General features: G+C 41.2%; 2 protein-coding genes across 3 annotated transcripts in view; both read left to right on the top strand.

The window, feature by feature from the left end:
* Positions 1–10,753, top strand: part of myt1la (myelin transcription factor 1-like, a) — a 57,835-nt gene extending 47,082 nt beyond the window's left edge. The window contains exons 18-23 of the mRNA XM_078289914.1: positions 2,282–2,503; positions 3,019–3,110; positions 3,526–3,629; positions 3,873–4,016; positions 7,904–7,966; positions 10,613–10,753. Coding sequence (XP_078146040.1) covers positions 2,282–2,503; positions 3,019–3,110; positions 3,526–3,629; positions 3,873–4,016; positions 7,904–7,966; positions 10,613–10,753 — 766 coding nt within the window. The remainder of the gene's footprint in view (positions 1–2,281; positions 2,504–3,018; positions 3,111–3,525; positions 3,630–3,872; positions 4,017–7,903; positions 7,967–10,612) is intronic.
* Positions 10,754–14,204: 3,451 nt separating this feature from the next.
* On the top strand, positions 14,205–23,565 carry e2f6 (E2F transcription factor 6). 2 transcript variants are annotated; one of them, XM_078290115.1, is made up of 9 exons: positions 14,205–14,468; positions 15,829–16,131; positions 16,797–16,843; positions 17,058–17,107; positions 17,770–17,956; positions 19,053–19,208; positions 20,122–20,236; positions 21,336–21,477; positions 22,809–23,565. In XM_078290115.1, the coding sequence occupies exons 1-9, from the start codon at positions 14,358–14,360 to the stop codon at positions 22,844–22,846; spliced, it is 1,149 nt and encodes a 382-aa protein (XP_078146241.1). In that variant the 5' UTR covers positions 14,205–14,357; the 3' UTR covers positions 22,847–23,565. The 2 variants fall into 2 exon arrangements, with proteins under 2 accessions (XP_078146241.1, XP_078146240.1); XM_078290114.1 differs by having other exon boundaries at positions 17,055–17,107.
* Positions 23,566–25,550: the final 1,985 nt, after the last annotated feature.

Here is a 25,550-nt window from a genome sequence, read left to right as displayed (position 1 = left end):
AATATAAGATGAAATGACTTGTTAAGGTGGACATTTCTCACAGTGTGTGTGTTACTATACTGCAAAAAACAGTCTTAAGGAGTCATCTAGTCTCATATTCAGCCTCAGATCTTCTTGTTGTTAACCCAAGAGAAACATTCTGCAGTGAGGAGAGATAACTCCACTTGTCTCCAATGCAGCTTCACTTGTTTCAGGAGTTTTCTAGAACAGAGTGTCAGTCTGTTGAAACCAGTCAGAATAAGGCAGATCACTGCACTGCTGTCAAGGAAATGACTCTTGATTCTACTAAATTCTTCAAACAAGTTGATTTGCATTGGAAACAAGAGAAATTATCTAACAACACTGGCAGATTTTTTCACTTATTTTAAGAAAATTCCAATTTTAGGACTCAATAATAGACTGAATGACTTGTTAAGAAGGAGATTTTTCACAGTGTGTGGATAACTTGGCAAACTATTAGGAACCAAATTCCAGCGAAGAGTTTCTGTCGGTCGTAACTGTTGACAGATTCATCCACTTCCTCTTAAAATGCCGCCTGTGAATCCTGACCTTTCTAACTTTATGAAAGAATATTCCGGAGAGAAGCAGCGGTCAGTCCTCCACTTTACCTCGCGCTCCCAGCAGGCGAAGTCAAGTAAAGGTTACCACTAGTGCGCGTTTGACATTTGTTAAAGCAGAGCCATAATGTTAAGCCAATACGACCTTGTGAATAATCTAAAGTTCAGCCGGTGTCAGTCTGGCCCAGCTGTTGCCGCCACCTCTGTTCCCGCACGCTTCGCCGACTCCATCTACCATCATCATTAACACCGCCATCATAATTAGGTGTAACCCGCTCGGCCGACACCCGGCTCATTCTAATCAGCCCAAATGTCAGAGTGAAGGACGCTGGGAGGCGGGAGGAGCCGAGCGTCTGGGAGCTGAGGAGGCGAGATCTGTTGATCCTGCTGATCATTAGACCGCCGCGGCCCTGAGGCCTCGGGGGGAGGGGTGGGGGGGCGGGGGAGGGGGCGGGGGGGTTACGGGCAGGTGGGTGTAGGTGAGCTGGCGAGTCGTGACCCCTGTGCCCCCCACCACCCCCCCTTCCTTCTTCCCAAGGTCTCCTAAAAGACGGTCTAAGGTCGTTTTCACACTTGGTGCATTTGCTTGCCTGAATTGCTGCTCATATCTGAGAGCAGCAACAAAAGAAACGTCCCGTCCGTTTTTGTTTCCAACACATTTTGGTTGCGGTGCGATTCTTCCAGTTTTGGCTGAATTGAGGCGTCTCCTCCATCAAGTCGGCTTTCTCTCTGTTGTGTCTCATTGTCCTCCATGCTAACGCTGCTCAGATGAGCTGACAACAATATGACAATTGCCGCAGGTCAATGATGGACGATTTACTGATTGTCATGGCAACGCTGACAAATCCAAATTTGAGGGTTCAAATACAAGCTGCTTTCAGCGAAGCTGACTCCATCATGGAGGAACATGTAGAACTGTGTGTTAGTTAATAAAGTGTAAATCTGTAGAACTGTGTGTTAGTTAATAAAGTGTAAATCTGTAGAACTGTGTGTTAGTTAATAAAGTGTAAATCTGTAGAACTGTGTGTTAGTTAATAAAGTGTAAATCTGTATGAAGCAGCTAGAAGCAGAGAGCAGCTGAGTCAGCTTGTTGTGGTGTGGCTGTAGATCCATTCAGTAACGTTCTCAGTAAAAGTGAATAGTGTGATAAGGTGGATTTGGTTACTGTGACACAGTAAACTGTCTTGTCTTTAGCCCTAGTCTCTACTCCAAAACACTCTGAGTTGTAGCTTGAGAAGAGTCAGCTCAGTTAACCTGAACAAACTGTTAGCTAGCTAACTAGCCGGCAAACACACTGATGTTAATGTCAACATGCTAACGCTAGCTGCTACTAGCTACGTTAGCTAGTGTGCTAATCAGATGTGTTAACAACAAGACAGTGATGTTAGCTGACCAGATGCTATGGTTAGCTAGCTAACAAGCTGACATTATCTAAACACTAAATCAATCAGATGGATCAGTGATGAAATGATCAGTTCAGTCAGAAACAGACCATATCTATTCATACTGTTGAATTGAGTCGTAAGTTTACAAATGCAATCAGCTGTTCACAGCTATATTTCCAAGATGTGAGGACTTCCAACATGGCCGCCAGAGAGAGTGTTACCTGAAAGTTATCCTCTCTACACATTGAGATCAGACTCCAGTCTGCTGCAGTTCGTGATGACGTTGTTGGTACCTGGAAATAGACACAAAGTGAGACCTCTCTGTTTGTCCCCTCTCAGGTGTCCGGTCCCGGGTTGTGACGGACAGGGTCATGTGACGGGGAAGTACGCCTCGCACCGCAGCGCGTCCGGCTGCCCGCTGGCCGCCAAGCGGCAGAAGGACGGCTACGTCAACGGATCGCAGTTCGTCTGGAAGTCCGGCAAGACGGACGGCATGACCTGTCCGACCCCCGGCTGCGACGGGTCGGGACACGTCAGCGGGAGCTTCCTCACCCATCGCAGGTGGGCGGGGCTCTCTGCTAGACTTCAGCTGTATTCCTGCAGTGACATCACTATTTTTAACCTTTAATTATCCAGGAAAGGTTTGCTGAGCTCCAGGCTCTTTTTCAGTAACAAGCTGCTTCACATTCATACAGTTCAACATGATCGCACAAAAAGTGGTGAAATGAGCAGGAACTCAGATTTACCTGCTGTGGACACAAATTATGTGAAAATGACGTTCCTCCACCAAAAACTGGAAAAACATGAACTGGACACGACATTTTCAGGTGCAGGTTGGCTAACAGTTAAGTTTAGGCAAGTAAAACAACTTGGTTAAGGGTTAGGGAAAGGCTTTGGTCATCAATAAATTTAAATTTGACTCAAGAAATTTCCTTCATACAAGCTGGGAATTGAACCCCAGTCTCACTCACTTTTGCAGTTGAACTGGATAGTTTGGAGTGTGTTTTCTCAACTGTTGTCTGTTGTCTGATTTTAACTGTGTGCATGTGTGTGTGTGTGTGTTGGTGTTATCCCAGTCTCTCCGGTTGTCCTCGTGCCACCTCTGCCATGAAGAAGGCCAGGATGAGCGGAGTGGAGATGCTGACAATCAAGCAAAGAGCGAGCAAAGGTAAAAGCTGTAAAAATATCCACCTGAACAAGTCATCTAATCTACTGCACAGTCTTATAATCTCATTATTATTAAAACAAGTGAAAGAACTACCGTTGTGGTGAGATAATTCCACTTGTTTCCAATAGAAATCAACTTGTTTCACTAATTTTCTTGAATCAAGAGTCATTTTCTTGATCCCAGTGCAGTGATCTGCCTTATTCTGCCCCGTTTCAACGTCCCAAATTCTTGAAAAAAGTGAAATTATTTCACCACATTGGCAGATTTTTTCACTTGTTGTATGGATATATAATTCAAGAGTGAAAAAGAGACTAAACGACTTGTTAAGATGGACATTTTTGCAGTTGTACAGAGAGTCTTACTCTTTTACTTGGGCAATAAATTCCCATCTGAAACGCGTTGTGTTTGGCTCCAGGAATAGAGAACGACGAAGAAATCAAACAGCTGGATGAAGAAATCAAAGATCTGAACGAGTCCAACAATCAAGTGGAATCAGACATGATAAAACTGAGGACACAAGTAAGCTGTGTGTGTGTGTGTGTGTGTGTGTGTGTGTGTGTGTGTGTCTCCCTATTCGCTCTCGCTCCCCACCCCACTCTTTACCATCTTGAAGACAGAATACATTGAGTTCAAACGCTCTTTAAAGGAGAAGTGCTGATGTTCTGCTGATGTTCTGCTGACGTTCTGCTGACGTTCTGCTGATGTTCTGCTGACGTTCTGCTGATGTTCTGCTGACGTTCTGCTGATGTTCTCTCCTGTCAGATCACCACCATGGAGACCAACCTGAAGTCCATCGAGGAGGAGAACAAGGTGATCGAGCAGCAGAACGACTCGCTGCTGCACGAGCTGGCCAACCTCAGCCAGTCGCTCATCAACAGCTTAGCCAACATCCAGCTTCCACACATGGTGAGAGGAACCGAACCTGCTGCCAGGCTGTGTGATGTTGGCAAGGTTTTATTTAGACGCAGAAGAAGAAACAGGCTGGTATTTCGAGTTATGATGGGCTAAGGAAGTTCTACCACAGGGCTTGAAGTGAATTATGATGAGAAAAACAACAGGTAACGCTTTTCCGGGTCCACAATTTCCTAATAATTTCCTAGAAAGGAACTGTTAATTTCTTAGGAAGTTTCCTGAGAGAACCATAAAATATGAAATGATGTAATAGTTTTATAGACACTGTCAGCAGTCTGGAGAGTCAATCAGATACTGAACATTTCTAAAATAATTTCCTGGAAAGAACTGCAAAACTATAAACTATTTATTGGAAAAATAATAGGCAGAGGTCAATTATCAGAAGTCATTATTCATATAATTATATAATATAGTTATTTGTTGAATTCTTAATTAATTTTTAGTTAATTTCTAATTTTCTATATAACTACTACATCATTTCATGGTTCTGTTCTGTCCAGAAGAAACTGGAGGAACTTACCAACAACCATCCAACTTCTTCAATCTTCAAACATCTTTCTCTATTTTCCCTGTAATTAAAATATAATTTCATGGTTCTTTCCAGGAAACTTCCTAAGAAATTAACAGTTCCTTTCTAGGAAATTATGAGGAAATTCTGGACCCAGAAAAAAAAGCAAACAACGAAATCTGATTTGGACTCTCTTACTGTGCGCTCACACCAAAAGCCCTTCACAAGGGGCGGGGCATTCAAGCGGCGCTGCAGACGTCAAGTTCGGTTGTACCCAGAGGAATTTTCCCAATATCAACTGGGTACAACCGAACCAATCAATATCAATATCAGTTTGTAGTAGAGCTGTTCAGCAGTGACAGCTGTGACAAGCACACTGCAGTTAAATTTAAATTGCATTGAAGATTTCTGTCAATGCGGTGAGATAACTTTCCAGTGCTGTTTCTCGTGTTTCAGGAAGTGTCAGCATGCTGAAACATGTTGATCACTGGACTAGCATCAAGAAAATAACACTTGATTTAAGAAAAATCTCGAAACAAGTCAATTTGCATTTGGGAAAATAGGATTTAAGACTCAGTACTGGATGAAATGATTTGTTAAGATCGTGTTGTGTGTGATGTTTTCGCCTCTTGTGCCTGTAGAAGAACTTCACTACAAAAATCACAAGCTTGGCAAGGGATTTTCTTTTTGTATCTGAACTTATCATCACTTTCCTCAAGATACTTTCAGTCAAATTATCTCACTGCTCTGGTAGATCATTCTGCTGGTTTCAATCAGTTTCACCTGCTTCATGTCGATATTTATTACTTAATTTATTGGACTTTATTAGACTTATTTCAAGGAATAATCACAAAACAAGGAAGTAAATCTCAGAACAAGAAACTCAAATGTCTGAAGTCACATTACCTGAAAAAAGTTACATTTATTGAAACCATCCAAATTTCCTGGCAGTGCAGTGAGATAATTGGACTAAAAATATCCTGGAACAAGCTTGAAGTGTCCTGATACAAAATAAAATCCCTTGTCAATTTTGTCTGTTTTTTGAGTGACTGCTGTTTTTGCACCATATGGAGCCGCTGACTTCCTGTCTGGTCTGATCAGCTGATGTTTGTCTGTCCGGTATCTGATGTGGTGATTTGTTAACTGCGGAAGCCCATTGAGGACATAAATTCATACATTTTATTTACGCTGTTTTCCCGTGATAACGAGTGAATTTTCTTAGTTTTATCCCGATATCGAGTTATTTATCTCATTATCTCAAGAAAACACATTATGCTTTCCCAAGATAATGAGAACGTTTTCTGCTTGTTAACATCCTAAAGGAAAGCAAATTATTCAAAACCCAAATGTTGCTGTTAGTGTTCAGGATATTCAGTCAGTCAGAAGGCATCATGAGGAACAATAGAAATTAAAGCTGCACTAAGCAATTTTCCGACCACTAGACGGTGACAGAAACCGCAACACATTTGTAAATAAAGCACAGCAAACCTGCTAGACTACGGAGGCCCCTAAGGACAAACTGTTCATAAAGGCTAACAGCTAAGCTAACTGTTCCTGCTGAGAAGTCTCACCGGCTACCAGTCTCACTTTGACTGATCTTCCTCCTGCTGAAGGTCACATGTCCCACAATGAAGTGAAGAGGAAGGTAGCAAGTTCACTAGTTTAGCAAGTTTACTGCTTTAACAAGTTTACTCGCTCGCTTCATCGATTACACCATTACGAGAATATTTTTCCAGGAATGGGAGGGGGAGAGCGCCGCTTTTAAACAGCGAGGGAGGAGACAAGCTAGTTTAAAAAATGGAGTGTTGAATGGAGCGGGAGGAGCTTCGAGTCGTCCGAGTTTTGACAACAAGCTTTAGAAAAGAGGAGAAAACACCAACACAGCTGGATATTGGTTTATATTATTATGTCTCAATTAAATCTCCACATAGCACACATTAGTTTCAGGATTGGTTATAGGGTCTGAAATGGCTTATTGCGATATAACTCGATATCTCAAGAAAACAAAGAATATTAACTCGTTATCACAGGAAACCGGCGTAAATAAAATTTATCAATATGTGTCCTCAATGAGCTTCTGTAGTTGCCTGCTTTATTTTAAATGTTAAATTTGAGCTGATCTGAGACTAGCCTGCAGCGCTGTGTCGGTTGAACATCCTGTCATGAATCTGATCCAGGGAGACGTTCAGTCTTCACTCAGGTCCTCATCTGCTTCTTTCTGTTTGCCACCTGTTTTCCCAGCAGTCCATGTGCTTCTGTGCTTACAACGCCTCACAGAGTTTCACATAAAGACGACCGAATACGCCCCCGATCCTTTTGGTTTCTTAAGTTTGAGTGAAAACCTCATGGCTGTTTTGACGTCATGTTGTCTTGGTTCAGTCACGGCTCTTGTGTAGAAAGAAGACTGGGGCTAATTGGATAATCTCCTAACCGCTACGAACCAGAGTTGCTTGATAACTGGACTCTCTGCCGCTGAATATGGCTTCCTGTCCTCCTTCCATTCATGTGTGGGACCACTTCATATCACACTGTGAAAAAATGTCCGCCTTAACAAGTCGTTTGATCTCGTCTTCGGCCTGTAGCTCTTATTTCTCCTCCAGCGGAGTGAGACGGCGTCACTCATCTCCGATGCAACATCTTGAAATAAGGCCGATCGCTCCAGCTTGTTTCAAGATAATCAATCAATTGATGTCACTCGATTATACCTGAAACAAGTTGATTTGCTTTGGAAACAGGTGAAATTTCCTCATTCCAGTTGGTAGAGTTTTTTTCCTCTCCGGTGAGATTTAGAAAGTGAATCCAAGGCTCCGTTCACACTGCAGGCCTTCAGGCTCAGCTCCAAACTGCTGCTCATATCTGATTTGTTTGGATGACTGTTCATATCTATTGTAGGATGTAACGCACATCCCATAATAACATGAACTGATGGCGATGTGAGAAAGACACATGGGCAGAGTAACAATAACAAAAAGACATCAAATCTGTTTTTGTGTCCGACACATTTCGGTTACAGTATGAGCTGAACTGAGGTGTCAAAGTTTGTCTTTCTCTCCATTGTTGTGTCTCATTGGCCTCGTCATCGTTGTCATGGCAACGCAGACAAATTCCAGTTGAAACGCAAGTCGCATGTAGGTCGCATGCCTCGGGATTCAATTTTGTAGCACATATCCATGTAGTCCAGATCTGAATTGAAAAATTGCTGTTCACTCTGATTAGAAAACATCAGATCTGAGTCACATGGGAGGAAAACTTTCAGCCGCAGTGTGAACGGAGCCAGAGATGAAATGACTTGCGAAGGCGGACGTAGTTTTTTTTCGGTGCAGCGTATGAAGCCTTGTGTCTAGCGGGCTAATAGACTTCTCCTCTCCTGTAGAGACCGCTGCCACAGAAAGAGGCTCCAGTAAAGCATAACTGCTGTTTACAGATGCCTCCCAGAGTAAGAGATCCATTTATCCTTTATCCAATTATCCTTCTCTTCTGCACTGTCATCTCCTCCCAGCCTCTCCCTCCTGCCTCCTGAGCCCACTGTGCTGTCTGCACATCACAACTGTCCATATGTATTGCTTTGTTCTACAGTACGACACCAGTAATGTTAATAATGACGCTAACACTAACTAACGTACCGGGTCCAGTTCCAGACAAAACTCTCTGACGTAGTCTCTAGTCTTTTAGCACCTTTATTTTTGTTTGTTGCCAAAAGGCAAATGACATCAAATCATAGATATTTGAGAAATTAAAAATTATATTTTATTTCATTCGCATTTGACCAAGGGTATCTGGAACTGGCCACCGGTACGTTACATATCTAGACCTTTTTTCTTAAGAAATATTGAAATGCTAAATGCGACATAATTTTAGGTTAGTTGGAAAACACTGAAAACATTTCCTGGCTTCTGAAACAAATTCAAAAACTTAATTGACTTACTGATTTAAAGGAAATTCATACAATGAACCAAAAGTAACAGGGATTTACCAATCGATAGGAAATATTAAATTACAACTCAAGTCACAGTTCCAGCTGTCGCAGATTGTAGTTTCAGTTGTACAAACTTGGAGGCGGAGCTGCTCTGCTGGGAGAAAAAATCTCATTGGCTGAGTTAAACCTCAGTGGGCGGAGCCAAAGAACCACAGTTTTTCGGAGCGCAAGTTAGCTAACTGGCAGATTTGAATGGCAAAGAAAGAACTGTGGTCAAAACATAAATGGCAATGATTTATTTTTTTCATTCCTTCATGTCCATGGCATCATGATGTTGAAGGTCAGCAGCTAGCTAACTAGCTTACCTAGCTAGCTAAAGGCTAGTATGGCTAGTTTGAACTTGAAGGTCAGCTAGCTAACTAGCTAACCTAGATAACTTGGTAGATTGTATTGTTTCAGTTAGCAGCAGAGCGCTAGGCTTCATAATAGCTTCCTCCTCTCTTACCTCTTGTCTTTTTCACTGAGCTTCAGTCTAATGTTACTTAGCCAGAAAAACTGTGGTTCTTTGGCTCCGCCCACTAAGGTTTAACTCAACCAATCAGATTATTTCTGCCTCCAGGAAATGTTTGCAGAAGTAAAGATCCAGTCTCCTAGCTGTTGATGCTCCAGTAGAAGTCTATCTGTTCTGGTTTCCTCCACTTCTGCTCCTCACATTTCTCTCACGTCCGTCCATAAACTTCCCATTAGTTTTTAACATCCTGATTTTGTCTCCATTTGCTAAACATTAACCTTCCATCGTCCGTCTGCGTCGGCTAACCGTCCCTCTGATTCTGCATGGTTTGGAGTTGCATTGCGTAGATCTTTGCAGGCTGAGACGTCTAGATGTTGTCAGATCTATAAAAGCAGAGGATTTCAGTGACAGTTTGTATAACGAGCCATGCTTTCCTGCTGATGTTTCCCTCCTTAGTGCCCCCCCTTCTGTCTTTCCAACCTTCCCCCCATCGTTTCGTCGAAAATTTACCAATCGCCTATAGATAAGAATGCCGATGACGCAGCAAAAAGGCAATGCCTACAAAGTGCGGTACAAGTGCGAAACCTCTTTCAATTTCTGTGACCAAAACAATAAATCAACATTTTCTGTGGTTATATTGTCCATGTTCTAATAATTGATGTGAAATATATGGTGTAAATAATTTGTTGTTAAGTTTTCACAGTTATCAAACAACAGCAGGATCATTAAAATCTTTTTTCTTTAAGTCTCAAAATGCTAACATGACTCCTCTCTTGGAGTTTGCTAGCTTGTTAAAATTTTTTTACTTCCAGATAATTAAATTATAAGGAGTCGAAGCAGAAGTGCAGGCCGAAGCCTTCCTGTGGTTGACTAGCAGCTAAGTGGCTAACGCAATTTTCCATTGACCACAAAGTATTCTGTCTTCTGCAACTAAACAAAGCAACGAATGGCGTTGAGGTTCACCTCTCAACAAACTACGCAGCATAAACTTTTAGACGATTTGTATGTTTCTGTTATTTTAGGTGTAGAAACATCCAGAAAGGACTTTGTGACGATGGAGAACTACACCGTAGAATTAACCAACAGTTGACAGCAGCAGTCTCAACAGGTTCTCAGCTGTTCAGATGCAGTTTGGATTCACTAAAGTCTGATTCAGCCTCATGAGGAACTGAACACATTTTGTCTCTGGAGCTGTGAAGCTGCAGCTAGCTAGCTAGCTACCGGAGCTAGTTCCCTTTGCAGGAGATGGAACATTCCAGATAGCTAAAAGCCTGCTGGGTAATATAGTTTGGCAAATGTTTGGCTAAAATTGGCTAATTTTGTCGATCATGTAAATAATACTGAATGGATTTTTGTGATATTAAGCCAAGTGAGATGTGTTGATGCTTCCTACAAGATATTTCAAAATCAAATGGTTGACGGAAATAGCGTCAACTTCAGATCGGGTTATGGACAATTAACAACACCATATACATTTAACATAAATTATAAAAACACAGAAAAAGCAACCACAGAAACTGTTGATTTATTGTTTTGTTTCACACTTGTACCACACTTTACAGGCGTGGCACATTTGAAACGTCACGCCATTCTTGTCTATACACCTCTTCTAACCCGTCTGACTGTCTTCTTCGTGGGTTTCTTTTCCCTCACAGGAGCCAATGAATGAACAGAACTTTGACACATATGTGAGTACTTTGACAGACATGTACACCCACCAGGACCAGTACCAGAGTCCGGAGAACAAGGCCCTGCTGGAGAACATCAAACAGGCCGTCCAGGGCATCCAGGTCTAACCGAGGCCCAACAACACATGCAAAGCAAAAAAAAAAAGTTTAAAAAGTCAAAAAGAGGGGAATGGGTTGTTTTTTGCTGCTGTAATCTACCATAGTTCTTATTTTATTTCTTCTGCTGTTATGCTCTCGACTCCATGGGTATCTCTCTCTTTTTTTATTTTGGTTGTTGTTGCCTTGCTTTGAAAAATAATTGCCAACGGCGAAAGTTTTAAACGAACATTCACGTTTTGTACATTTTCATATGACCTAATATAATGTGATGTACTGTTTATAGCTGCTAATGTATGCACATTCTAGTGTATATGTATTTATTAATTGTAAGCTTGAATCATTTCTTATTTTAACGCGATTTATGGACAAACAGTCGAATCTGGGCGTCACGGGTTTTAACGGGGAGAAGAGAGGCGAGGGGAATGTGAGGAGCAATCATCTCCGACTGGCTTTTCTCCACAGAAGGTCGCTTAATGGATGTAAATTTATCGATTTTTGTAACAATGTTTGAAAGCTACGTCTTCAGTGGTCTGTGTGTTTAACTAAAAATTACGAGAAGAAACAACGTCATAAACAAGGAGATTTCAAACATCATGACACGGAAACTTACCGGTGCAAATCCCATCATCCCCAACGGAGTAGTTTAGCTTCAAACTGTCCTGTACCGTCGCGAAAAAAAAAACCGTTTTCTTTGTTCATCGGAAGAACGAAGGGGGAAGACCAACGGCTGCAGAAAATGTAGGAGACAATCTGCCATTATGAATTTATTTTGATCATCAAACCTCGACTAGCTACTAGGACAACGTATCAGCAATATTGGTATGATAATATAAAACCACTTGTTTAGATATGGGATGCAATCTATATGAAAAAAAGTTTGGGTATATGCAATTTCTTATGAATAAAACTAGCAAAGAGCTGATAGATCTTTTTACTAAATATAAATGTATTGCGTTTTGTATAAACCTTTTACTACAATCATGTTTTGGGGATCCGACGCGGGCGAGAGGCGAAGGACTTTGGTTCGGTCATGTTCGACTTTGCACAGGGACTCACCTTGGTTTCCATGTTTTGATGTTTTTACTGTCGACCGAGGCGCTCGGCCGGCGAGCGAGGGGATTTGTAGATACGACTTTTCTTTCTAACGGCTGACGGCTCCGCTGGACTTACAGGGTCAAACGTCCCCAATCCGTCGCAGTAAAGGTATATTGCACTCGTTCAGTAGGAAACGTCTTTCCAATCATGCGTCTGATTGTCTGAGCCACAATAGGACATGATGCGAGACGACACGACTAAGCAGCGCTTTTTTTTTAATTCTCTTTGATAGTCATTTAAAAGATGGTGAGACAGAAACAGCAGACTGTCGGGTGGCGGCGGCAGCGGCGGCCTTCGCAGCGCAGTCGACGTGCGATGTGAACGTCGTTAAAGTCCGTCCAGATGTTTGCTCAAACTACTGACTTGACTACTTGACCTTATCAGCTTGTCTGGAACCGCAGCAGTGAAGCAGTCTGAGTTCTGAACACCATCGGTCATGCATGCACTTTATTGGAATATGTCAAAGTATTTTCACGTGGTAAATGAAGCAAAAACTGTACAGCGAGTTTGTGGAAACTGTGAGTTCAACAAGACTTTGTGCTGGTGAATCCTGTTTGAAAAACGACCAAGAGAGAGTTTCACTGACTTGATTTGCTAATTAAAGGAAAAATCCCCCTCAGATACTTTTACAGTTAGATACAGTACATCATCAGTCTGTGATGTTCAGCACATTCCAGCAGTTATTTAGTGATGAAGTGTCATTTATTTACTTTTCTGGTGAACCCACTTTCCCTCAACCTGCCTCGTCTACTTTTACTGCAATTAGAGATTTAGCCTACTACGTTTCCCAGAATGCCTTTCAACCCCCAGAGAAGAGGCGGGAACTTGTTGCTTTAAATCAAAAGTGGATGTATCAGCATAGAAATCTAGCTAGCTAGCCAACTAGTTCATGAACACTGGGGCGTGTCTTTGAAAGAAGAAAAACACAACTAACTACTGAATGGAGCCAGGAATGAAAAGTACATTACCAACAGCTGATTTGAAGTGTTAAAGTGTTTTAGGGGGATTTTTCCTTTAACGTGTCCTTTTGACTTCTACTGCAAAGCCACATTCCATGACTCCACGTCTGTCCAAAGCTTTGTGTCCGCAGCTTCCTGCCAGTATAGTCCTGCATTAGATAGACTGACAGCTTGTACTTTTATTTAGTCGATTATTCTTACTGATACAAAGGAAAATGGGAGTTAAAGCACAAATCTGCCACTTAAAGACAGTCGATAGACTACGTATTGTAATATCAGATGTAAAAGCTAAACTGTAACTATTTACATAGAGACTCTCAACACTAACATGTGACATGCTAGAATGCAAAAGAAATCCATATGAATATTTGTGAAGTCATCAGTTTATTGAAATACTACCGTTTCTTTTGAGTAGTGCGTTAAGGGGTTTTTATACAACGTTCATTTTCTCTCCTTTACCCCTTTTTCTCTCTTTCTTGCAAAATTTCCAGATGAGTTTTGTTACCACATGGCATGGGTTCTGTTGATATTTCTGCTGTATGTTTAAGGTCACAAGTTGCTACGTGATATTTCATTTGAATTGTGAAGTTTGTACAATTTTTATCATGCTGGTGTTGGCATCTCTTGCTCTGAATAAATCTTGTGTTGCAACACTGATGACGACCTTCTCCTCTCTCCTCTCTGTCTGACCGGATAACTGAGAGATGATGGTGATTAGGAAAGATAATAATAGAAAGATAATTAGTGCATACATATTTAATTGATCTATGTTAATGGCTGTCCTACAGTGACGGCAGCCACTGGCACTACAAAAGCTACAATAAGACATAAAAAAGCAATTAGGACTGTGATATTATCTGATTTATACAAATAATTGAGTGATATAATAATAATAATGAATGACAGAGTTTCCTGCTAGAAAATACTGTACAGGAAATACTACAAACAAATACTACTTTTTTTTTGATGAATAACATTTTTTCCTGAATCTATTGTTATCATGATTTGTCTGGTTGGTTTGGTTCAAAACTTAAAACTCTATATCAGGATTTTTTTTTTTAATGTCTATAGAGAAAATGAATGTGACACTTCCCGGTCTGTCCGGCGGGCGGCAGCAGAGAACCAACCAGACCAGGTGCACAGCATCAACGAAGAAGAAAAATCCCGCCTTTTCTGCTTTTCTCTTCGGTCAAGACTCTTCGTTTGATTTTTTGTATTTATGTACTTAGGTCCCTTTGTTGTGTATTTTTTCAGTTAATAATATTATAATTGTTATTTAATATACAAATAAAAGCAGAAAACACTCCACATTTTCCAAGAGTACCTGGCTGAGAATCTACTGAAATTATTTTTCTCTGAAGTTCTACTTCCGGGTTAAAGGAAGTCTTCTCTTCCGGTCTGAGAAAAACGTGAAACGCAACATAAACAAACCAAACAGGGGAAAGTGTCTCGGGTTGAAGCCAAGCGCGCGCGGATACAACGTTAGGTCGGTTTTTTAACGGGTATTAAAACCCGCTCGGATGTAACGGTCGGTCCGGTGTGTTGGGTCGGAGGTGACCATGGTGAAGTGTGTGGTGTCCGGCTGTCCCAACAGAATGGGGAACCGGGGAGCGTTCAGCCGGAGCCCGAAGAGGTTCTTCAGCTTCCCCCACGACCCGGCCAGGGTGAAGGTACAACCCGCTTTCATTTTGAATAGCACTTTGTATAAGACTCGGTTCCTGCAGTGTTTCTGTCGGTGTGTCTGCGCTGCTCTGCGTCCATGTTTCTGTACATCATTATGAGCCGACATATTTCCGGCAACATTCTTTACATTGTGTTTATTCCATCTGTAAATATAACCTGATAAACTGACTCCTTCCCACGTCCACTTCTAGTCCTGATACGCTCCGTTCTCTTGAGAGTACTGTTACTGTCCGCCAAACTCCATTCAAAGATCTGTCAGTTTCATGCTGCATTGCTTATCAATAAACGTACACACCTCTTAGAACATGACTTTACATGTTTTCTGAATCGTTAGGCTCCAGTGGTTAATTCGGCGTGGTATAATCCACCAAGCAGCAGCTAATTTCAGTTGTAACAGCAACTTGCAATACGGAGCCACTTCTAAACGTTTAAAGTTTTTGAAATGAATGCTGCTTGGTGGGTTATCTACACGCCGAATTGAAAAGAGGCTGCTAGTGAGTCAGAAAAGGTCTTGAGTCATGTTTTCTGTGGTTTGTATCTTTGTCAGTAATCAAAGCCACATTAAAGAGACCGATTTCTTTTATGAAGTTCGGCCTGATGTTTCTCTCCATATCAGAGAGAAGGGCGCGTTTCGGGGCTCGACCTGCACATCTTTCTGTGCATATCCTATCTCTGTATATGAGCAGATACAGATTACTGGAGACAATATCTGGGCTGCTGCTTCCATCTGTAAATATGATCTGATAAAGTGAAGAGCTTGCAATGCACATGTGCCAGTCTTCACATATTTCCACATGTTTCAGGCTTATTGTCATGTGCTTAAAAGTTGCTTGTAGAGTTCAGTGCAGTTAAAACCTTGTACAGACAGTGCAAATACACATGAAATATAAAGTTCTTTGTGCATTAAGAGGACAGTAAACACAGCAAAACAGTAATTGCACTGAAAGGACATTAAAGGGCATTAAAAGGACAAGAAGATCAACAATAAAACAATAATTGACTAAAAGGACATAATTAAAATCCCTTTTAATTATGTGAGCTCCATCTGTAATTTTTGATCATGTGAATATCTCGCAATGCACATCTGCACATCTGTTCCAACTTCCAACTAAATCTGAATGAAGGCGCTATATATTAATTTGTAAAAATGTCATTATGTTGTATCTTTTGTTGTAATTAATTGTATTATTTTAATACTCTCCTTTTGTGTTATTTTCACCTTTATCCTTCTCTTTGCTGCTACAACAACCCAATTTCACCACAGGGATCATTAAAGTTTCATCTAATTTAATCTAGTCTAATCACCAATATAGTAATCAATAATAACAATGATGCTCACTGTATCAGGTGTGGCTGGCGGCGCTGAGAGAGACGGACAAGCAGGACTCGACGGAGCAGCACTATATCTGTGAGGACCACTTCCTGCCGACCCACATCACGTCGCGCGGCATCAGCGAGGACGCCATTCCCATCATGCCGCCCTACCTGGACGGGCCGCTGGGCGTCATCAGCCCCTGGGGCGCCGAGTCGTCCGAGGAGGAGGAGCAGTGGGCCGGCGGCGGCGGCGAGGATGAAGATGATGCTGCTGATGAAGATGATGAGGATGCTGCTGCTGCTGCTGCTGCTGCTGCACCGAACCCCCAGCAGCAGGTGAACAAACTGTCTGTCACACACAGGCTTGGGCCGATATTCAATATTATCGAATATTGCAATATTTTCCGCAATATGGAATACCCGCCGCCCCAGCTGTTCCCCACCCGGCCGCACACCATGTGTTGCTTAGATCACAAGTTGTGCACATTTTTAAACTTATAAACCTATAATCTACTAGTGGTAGAACAAAAATAATCATAGTTGTAGTGACAAAATTTGTCATTTTACTTAAAGTGTGTTCCCTTTTCCACAATCAGCCTGTTTGCCTGGAAATAGCAGGAATGAGGAAATTACACTCAGCCGTTGCTTTCTCCAGTGCTTGAATAGTAAGATCAAATTTCTTAAAATTTGATGTAATTTAGAAGAAATAAAATGAAATACCTGAAAAAAAACAATTGCAATATTTTTGCGGGACAGTATCACGATATTGAATTTTTGATATCTCTCAAGCCTAGTCACACATCCTGTATTTATGCTGCAAAGTCACAGATTTATTCATACTGTTATGTTTTCTCTTTTGTTATATATTACACATATCTTTAGATTTTCACTTGTTTTCATATTGCTTATATTCTTTGCCTCGGTGTGTTCTGCTGCTGTCATTTTCCACACGCTGCATATAAGCTGTAATTCATATGTTTCAAATGTTTTCTGATCCGCAGCATCCAGACGGGAGTGTGGAGACCGGCTCGGAGCGCGAGGCGTTCAGGTACCAAACCTCTTCTATGGGCAGAGCAAGGCGCTGAAGCTGTCAGGGTTTGGGGTTCAATTCCCTCTGGGACCAAACCAAAAACACTCCTGTACTCATAGGGTTGTAAACTGCAGCTGTTCACCAAATAGCATATATTTTATATTAGCTTGGCGCTAATGATGAATTTAAAACTATAATCTTATGGTGTTTTTTTTTGTCTTTTTTCCAGCAGTTCCCCCAAACTGAGCAGAGAGATCCAGAGCGTAAACACTCCCAGAAACTGTGAGTCGTGTTTTCATTTGGCTTTGGAGTTTTGTAACGGCATCACTGCAAGAAATGTCTGTTTTTACAAGTCGTTTTGTCTCCTTCAGTCTTAAAATCACACATTTTTTAAATTGTGATTAACGAGCTGAGATGATGTCACTTTCCTCCAGTGCAGATTCATTTCTTTCAGGAACTTTCTGGAAACAAGAGTCAGTATCTTGAAATCAGATCACTTCGCTAATATCAAGATGTTGTCACTTGACTTTAAAAGTTTCTTGAAACAGTTTGGTTTGTGTTGGAAATAAGAGGAATGATGTCATCACACTAGTTGATTTTTCCACTTCCACATAAATAAAACATTACGACTGAATACAAGATGAAATAAGTTAAGATGGAAATTTTTCTGCAGTGTTTGATAAAGTTGGATCAGTATGAAACACAGGCTGATAGTGTAGAATATATCCTGTTTATTTATTACTTTCATGTCAGAAAAGTTTGATATCGCAGCTTTAAACCTCTCATGAAGCGACATTAGTTGGACTCGTTTCGATATTTTTGAGTCAAGTTGCGAGCTTTTTTATACGTGTAATGACAGAGTTTTGAACACAGACCAAAATCAAGATATTACAGTCTGAATCAAGCTAACTCCCGGTGCATTGTGGGTGCTGTGTCGTGCTCAGACGTGTCCCTGGGGCTGCTGACGCGGCGCTTCCTGCAGCTGCTGCTGGCGGCTCCGGACGGCGTTCTGGACCTGCGGCAGGTGGCGACGAGCCTGAAGACCCGCCGCCGCACCGTCTGTGACATCACCAACGTCCTGGACGGCATCCGCCTCATCAGGAAGCAGTCGGCCAATCGGATCCAGTGGATGTAAGTAGCTGGACGAATTAAAAGGTTCGGTTTGATGAAGAGTATCTGCAGGTTGTGATTTCTATTCAGGTTGTTTCAGTGTTATTGGTATGTTTTAAAAATGTGTGTCTACTTTTTATGTTTTAGGCTTTTATCTTATGTTTTTATGCAGAGTGAATTCAGAGACAAACAGGTCAACAGTAAAATAATCTTCAGTTTCTACCGAGCGCCCGCAGTATGAAGCTGCCTGTGGCTCCTCTCAAGGCAACTGCTCCAGCGTTGCCGGTGGAGTTGCCACAAGCCACGGCAATGTTGCTGTAATCCCACAGGAGCCTGTTGTTATGACGACGCAGCTGAATAGATTTTTTTTTTTAACCCTGCAGTTCAGCTTTGTTGCCTTTTGCTGGAACTGTTGCTCATCTGCATTGCCCAATAACTAGCCAAATTTATCTCTATCACCAAGGTTTTGATACTCGGCAAAATTTTGTGCAATTCTGATGTTTCTCAACATTGTGGCTTTAATCACAGCAACATCTTGTTGCCAGGAAAGATTTGAATAGATTTGTTGCCTGTTGCTGGGAGTGTTGCCTTCTACATTGCCCAACAAATTGCCTAAAGATTGCAGTTGTGACCATTATATTTCTGATCATCATAGCCAATTCTGTCACACACTTTAATCAATCTCCACCTCTCTACAAGGTAATATTGCTCATCTCTGTTGTTGATATACTTGGCAGTTTTAGTGGCAATGTAGATGGGCAACATTCCCGGCAATAGGCAACAAAGTGAGTCACAGGATCAAAAACCTTTCTAAATGTTTCCTGACAGCGATGTGTTGCCATGCGGTCAAAGAGACAATGCTGAGCTGGAGGCAACTCCTTGGGCAACTTTGTCTGTCAGTTGCTCAGAAACTTTCCCATCAGATTAGATGAAACTTGGATCATCTGCTCCAGGGAAGTTGTGTCGTTGCAGCAGCAAATAGTAAAAGGATACCGCAAAAAAAATCAAATTGGTTATTAATAAGAATAAAGCAAATGAAGGATATTAAACATTATGCAACTGAAGAAGGTTGTGGATGAATCCGAGGCAGAGTTGCTGTAAACCTGTTGCTCTGCAGAGGGAAGAGCCCGGTCTCCAGCTTCCTGGGGAAGCAGCAGCAGAAGTTCCAGAGAGAGATGCAGAACCTGAAGCTGGTGGAGGAGACGCTGGACGGACTCATCAAGACCTGCGCCCAGCAGCTGTTCGACATGACCGACGACTCCGACAACACCGGATATCCTTTGACACCCAGAGGTCAGAGGTCAGAGGGCCTCCCTGGCTTTTAGACGGGTTTACGCATATTAAATATTAAGGCTGTGATCACATTGGAGGCTTTCCTGAACCTGCTTGTGCCTTTCTTCAGTTGTTTTCACTGGTTTGTTGCAGCAGGCGGTGTCTCAGCGAGCTTAGAGGAACCAGCTGCTGTCTGATCAGAACCTAAAGTGTCAGAAACCTGCCAACAGGTGGTCAGTTCTTTAGTGTTTGCCACTTGCCATGTCATCACTTCCTCCAAGGAGCTAAAGTTTTCACCTGTCTGTGTTTGTCCGTCCAGGATATCGTAGCAGGATATCTCAAAAAGTTGGCCACGGATTTGCACAAAACTTGGTATGCAGGTTGGTTATGGGCCGAGGAAGAACTTTTCATGTCGATTGGGCAAAAGGGGGCGTGGTGGTGGGCGTGGCTTATCACCAAAAGGTGCATAACTTCCTTGCGGGGTGTTGTCAGACATGGAGGAGGTCTGTAGGAGTTACAAGTGGTAACATTACCAACATCACAGCGTTTTATACAGGGATGGGAGGATGGGAGTGAAGAAACACAACACACCTCAGCAGGAAACAGACAGCAGGAACACTGTGAGACAACATTTGCAAAGAAAAGATGCAAAACCAATTTCCTTATTTCACATTTTGCCCAGTCCAACCACTGGAGCGGTCAGTGTGTTTCAAACTCAACAAACTTTTGGCCACTGAGCAAAAGTAAAAATATACAATCTTTAAATATGAATCTGTATTTGTACGGATGTTTCAAAACACAGCCGCCTCTCTACTGTAAACTGTCAAATAAAGCTCAAGTGAAATAGCAGCAGTGTAGTAACTGTGGATCAAACCAAACCAGATCAGATGTGTCGTCTTTAACTCGTCCTGAACGGCGGCCTATGTGACTCATGAGGACCTGAGTGGGATCAGGGTGTTCCAGGAGCAGACGCTGATCGTCGTCAAAGCTCCGGAGGAAACCAAGCTGGAGGTTCCTACTCCTAAAGAGGTGAACACACACTCTGTGATTCTACTTTTGCATCTGACAGAAGTGTGCGGAGAGTATCTTTCTTTTTCTAGTGTTACGTCTTAGCTTCTACTTCAGTTTTGGGTGTGTGGTAGATTCTGTATCAACGATAATCAAGTAATTGTCATTTAACAGTAAAAACACCAAACATTTGCTGGTTGCAGCTTCACAAACATGAAGATTTGCAGCTTTTCTCTGTTTCATCTCATTATAAAATCAGTACTTTGGGTTTTTGGCTGCTGGTCAGACTCAGTAAGACATTTGAAGAATCACTTTGGACTCTGGGACTGTGATGGGCATTTGTTATTATTTTTGACATTTTATAGACTGAACGATTAATCGTATGGATAGATCCATAATGAAAATAATCATTAGTTGCAGCCTTAGCTTTAACTCTGGTGTAACCGGTGTTACAGTCCGCTGACTTTTCTCTAACTTCTCAACACACATGTGGAACTTTGTCCCTCATCATGTCCCTTAACATCAGAACAGCACAGTTGATTGTGAATAACTGTATATCACAGTTTTAGTTTCCACCATTAATATTTGTACATTATTCTCATATAGGCAAATAACAAAACATTTCAAAAATGTTCCTGAAATGAGATGTGATCAATAACTGTGTCCACAATATCTAACAAATAATCAAAGCATTTTCACATACACAAGAGCTGCACAGTTAATCTGCAGAAGAGGATTAATTTATTTGAGTTCATTTTATTTGAGTTCTGAGATTAATTTCAAAATTATGAGAATATAGTCAGAATTCAAAATTTTAAATCAGAATTCTGAGTTCTGACTTCTCATAATTGTGACTTTTTCTCATAATTCTGAAATTAATCTCAGAACTCAAATATATTTTTCACGTGACCCTAATCCTCTTCCGTATTAATCTCATCTATCTGTAAATTGCAATTTTATTCCCACAACTGGTACAAACTATATTGGTGATATTGAAACATTTCATTTCATTTAGACTGTCTGCTTCATCTAATAAATATCTGTAAATACTTAAAGTCATGTAAATGAACAGTGGTGATGACAGTGTGTTGTGTGTGTGTGTGTGTGTGTGTGTCTGCAGGACAGCATCCAGGTCCATCTGAAGGGGGGGCGGGGTCCCATCGGGGTGCTGACCTGTGAGATGACCTCTGACCCCGCAGAGCAGAGCGGCTGCTTCCTGACGCTGGAGGAGAGCCGGGTCCGGACCGCGGCGCTCAGCACAGGTCTGATGGTTCTGGACTGAAGCTGATCATGTTTGAAGTCTTTAAATCTGACCTTTTTCATGCCAAACAAGTCCCCAAAATTACAAATACTCAGCTTTTCCTCTAAAAAAAAACCCAGATTATTAATCACTGGTTACATACATATTAAATATAATCAATAACCACCAGATCCCATTTAGATTTTCCTAATTTTCTAAGAGTTTATAAGAGTGGAGCTGAGGTTCAACTGAACAGTGTTGTGTTGTGGGATGGAGACGCTCATCAAAAACAGTCTGATCTGCATGAAAAATCCCAGTGAGGAAGACAGAAACTGAACTGTTATTAAGCTGAAGTGTGTCTGCATGTTGGTGCAGCAGGTGGCGCTGTTCCCTGCAGATGGACTCAGGTCTGCTGAGGAGACTTCAACAGGAAGTAAAGAATTTCCTCTCTGCAGTTTTCCTCACTGAAGACTGAAACATTTTCCGATCTTTGCACAAAAATAAAAAATGGATTTGATGATCTCACATAAGAAACTTATTTTCTTGATTTTGTTGATATTGTTTCTCGGCTGCTCATCAGACATGAGAGACAGAGAGCAGGAAACTCTCCTGCAGCTCCACTGTTCCACATGTTAACACAACAGACATGTTATTCATAGAGTTTGATGATATTTCACATGTAATTTCATTCAAAACTCTGCAGGTGAAAAAAGTCAAGATGTTAACGTAAAATAATTTGTTCCCCAATTTATTTATATTAATAATCACGATAATCAAGATCTTGTCAAAAATCAAGACTTCATTTTAGCCATAATTGTTCAGAGTTTGTTCGATCTCAGCTGACTCCATGTTGACTCTTCAGAGACTGAAATAATCTGATTGGTTGAGTTAAACCTCAGTGGGCGGAGCCAAAGAACCACAGTTTTTCTGGCTGAGTAACATCAGACTGAAGCTCAGTGAGAAAGACAAGAGGTAAGAGAGGAGGAAGCTAATATTATGAAGCCTAGCGCTCTGCTGCTAACTGAAACAATACAATCTACTATACTTAGGTTAGCTAGTTAGCTAGCTGACCTTCAAGTTCAAACTAGCCATACTAGCTTATAGCTAGCTAGGTAAGCTAGTTAGCTAGCTGCTGACCTTCAACATCATGACTGAATGAAAAAAGAAGTCAGTCGTTTATATTTTATTTATATTTTTTGCAGAGTTTCTTCTTTGCCATTCAGATTTGCCAGTTAGCTAACTTACGCTCAGAAAAACCGTGGGTCTTTGGCTCCGCCCACTGATGTTTAACTCAACCAATCAGAAATGTTTGTAGAAGTAAAACTACAGTCTCCATGGTGTTTTGTGTTGCAGGGAGTTCGTCTCCTCACAGCGCGGTGCAGAGTGCGTAGCTCCGGCCGGCCAGCAGGAGGCGCCGCTCCGTCGAAATGAAACCTGATCGGCTCCGGGTCGAGAGAAGGTTCGGAAAACTGTACAAAATGTCTGGAAAAAATGAAAAATACTGTTGATCGGTGTAAACACACGGGGTCACAGTGTACGGAGATTTAAACCAAACGGTAACTGACGTGATGATTTCTGTTAATAAAACCAGTCATATCAACACACCAACATCTATTGATCCAGTCAGGAGACTGATGGCCTGCAGCAGGTGTAGGAGCGCTGTGTATCCATGGATCTTTTGTGTTCACACCATTATGATTTTTATTCTTCAAATCACGAACTCCATCCTGCCGTTCGGTTCAGCTTCAGAGGAGAAATCATGGAAACGACGAAGGTGACGAGTTCTGAGCTTTATTTTTCTACGTGAAACGACGGTTCCTGCTGGACGTGGTTTTGGGTTTCAGGAGGATTTCCTTCAGTTATGTCGACTCATTACTGCCGTGCATTATTTACAGCAGAGTCATGTTCATTCACAGCATCTTGTCCTCAGTTACAACACATGGTGTATAATATTTTACCTGTTTTTTGTTTGTTTTTTACCTTTGATCAAGTATAAATTGTTCTCATTTTGATGGGGTTTTTTATTGTGTTCTGGATATAAAAATGTTTTCATCATGGTTTAATATTTCTAATGAAGAAAACACCTCAAAGATTCTGTTATCAATAAAAAAGTCACTTCTATCAAACTGGAGTATTAGTGTATTCATCATCTGGAGCTCTGTGTGTGTGTGTGTGTGTGTGTGTGGTCTACAGGTTAGAGAAGCTGCTTGAGGATCTGAGGAGTTTAACTTTAACATGAAACAGATTCTGATTGGCTGAGCAGAATGACGGCTGTTCAACACAAACCTCACATGTTGAGTTTTTGCAGTAATGCTTTATTTCTGCTGAGGAGAAGGCTTCAGTTACACTCAGATATGTGTGATAATTGTGATTATGAAGATTTCTAGATATGTCAAATTCACATTTCTCCTCCATAAGTGATTTATATCAAGAATCCCCATTTTGACCTGTCAGAATTGGATTATAGTTATCTAGAATTAACATTTTTAACTTGTCATAGTGGTAGATATGCAGATAATTCAAATTCACATTAAGACTAGTGACATGAATTATAGATATCAACAAACACTATTGTGACTAGTCCTAATAGACTCATATTTGATCATATATTTATCTATTCATGCCACAACTAGTTCAAAATACCTCATGGAGATCTTGATTGGAGTTACAGTTAAAAATGAGATATTGATCACTTGAATTGAAAAGATTAAATGTTAAAACTGTTCATCATACTGAGCCGACCCTCACTAAACAACTACAGTAACTCTACTACAAGGTATAGCGTACTATACAAATACTGCATGTACTGTAGTTCCTATATGAACATTATAGTAATATTACAGGAGATTAAAAATATCATGAAGTTCAATAAAGTCACAGTGAAATCACTACAGAGATCCACAGAGACAATATGAGTCTGTAGGAATCTTATAGCAACATGAAGGTGGTTTTTGTACAGGGAAGAAAAACTAAAGTCTTTGTTCCAACCTGTCATTCAGCCGTTGGCCCCGCCCCCTCCCCCTCAGGTTGGTGCCAAAGCTGCTCTATGTTGAAGAAGATGAAGCACTCAATAGTTTAAAAAAACACTGTTATAATGGACCTCTACACTTTGTTTCACTGAATTCTGTTTGGGTTATGATGCATGTTGTAAACTTTGGTTTAGAAAAGTGCAATACAAATAGTTATTATTAATAGTATTCAATGTTTTAATGGAAGAAATCTGAAACAGTAGGCTATTAGCTCACAACTTTTCCATGATTGCCAGGTGATGTTACCCCCTCTCCTCCCCCCTCTGGCGGCCATCTTGGAGGTCCTCAGCTCTGTGAACAGCTGACTGTGTTTCTGTCGTCTCAACAGAATTGAACAGACGGTTAATTTCTGTCTGTTTCTGACTGAACTGATCATTTCATCACTGATCCATCTGATTGATTTAGTGTTTAGATAATGTCAGCTTGTTAGCTAGCTAACCATAGTATCTGGTCAGCTAACATCACTGTCTTGTTGTTAACACATCTGATTAGCACACTAGCTAACGTATCTAGTAGCGGCTAGCGTTAGCGTGTTCACATTAACATCGGTGCGTTTGCCGGCTAGTTAGCTAGCTAACAGTTTGTTCAGGTTAACTGAGCTGACTCTTCTCAAGCTACAACTCAGAGTGTTTTGGAGTAGAGACTAGGGCTAAAGACAAGACAGTTTACTGTGTCACAGTAACCAAATCCACCTTATCACACTATTCACTTTTACTGAGAATGTTACTGAATGGATCTACAGCCACACCACAACAAGCTGACTCAGCTGCTCTCTGTTTCTAGCTGCTTGATACAGATTTACACTTTAACTAAATGATATGCAGGCCACGCCCACAAAGTGTGGTACAGGTGACAGGTACAGGTGTTTGCTTTTTCTGTGTTCTGATAATTTATGTGAAATGCATATGGTGTAAAATTTGTTGTTACTTAGAACTGCATTCACATTAAAATATTTATTTTCTGGAAGTCACAAAATGCTACCAAGCTAGCAAACTTCGGTTCAAGAGAGGATCATGTTGCATTTTGAGACTTCAAGAAAAAACATTTTAATGATCCTGCTGCTGTT

The sequence above is a fragment of the Centroberyx gerrardi genome, chromosome 18 (assembly GCF_048128805.1).
Source record: "Centroberyx gerrardi isolate f3 chromosome 18, fCenGer3.hap1.cur.20231027, whole genome shotgun sequence".
Taxonomy (NCBI): Eukaryota; Metazoa; Chordata; class Actinopteri; order Beryciformes; family Berycidae; genus Centroberyx; species Centroberyx gerrardi.
The sequence above is the reverse complement of the archived record's forward strand: the minus strand, read 5'-3'. Positions and strand labels throughout refer to the sequence as shown.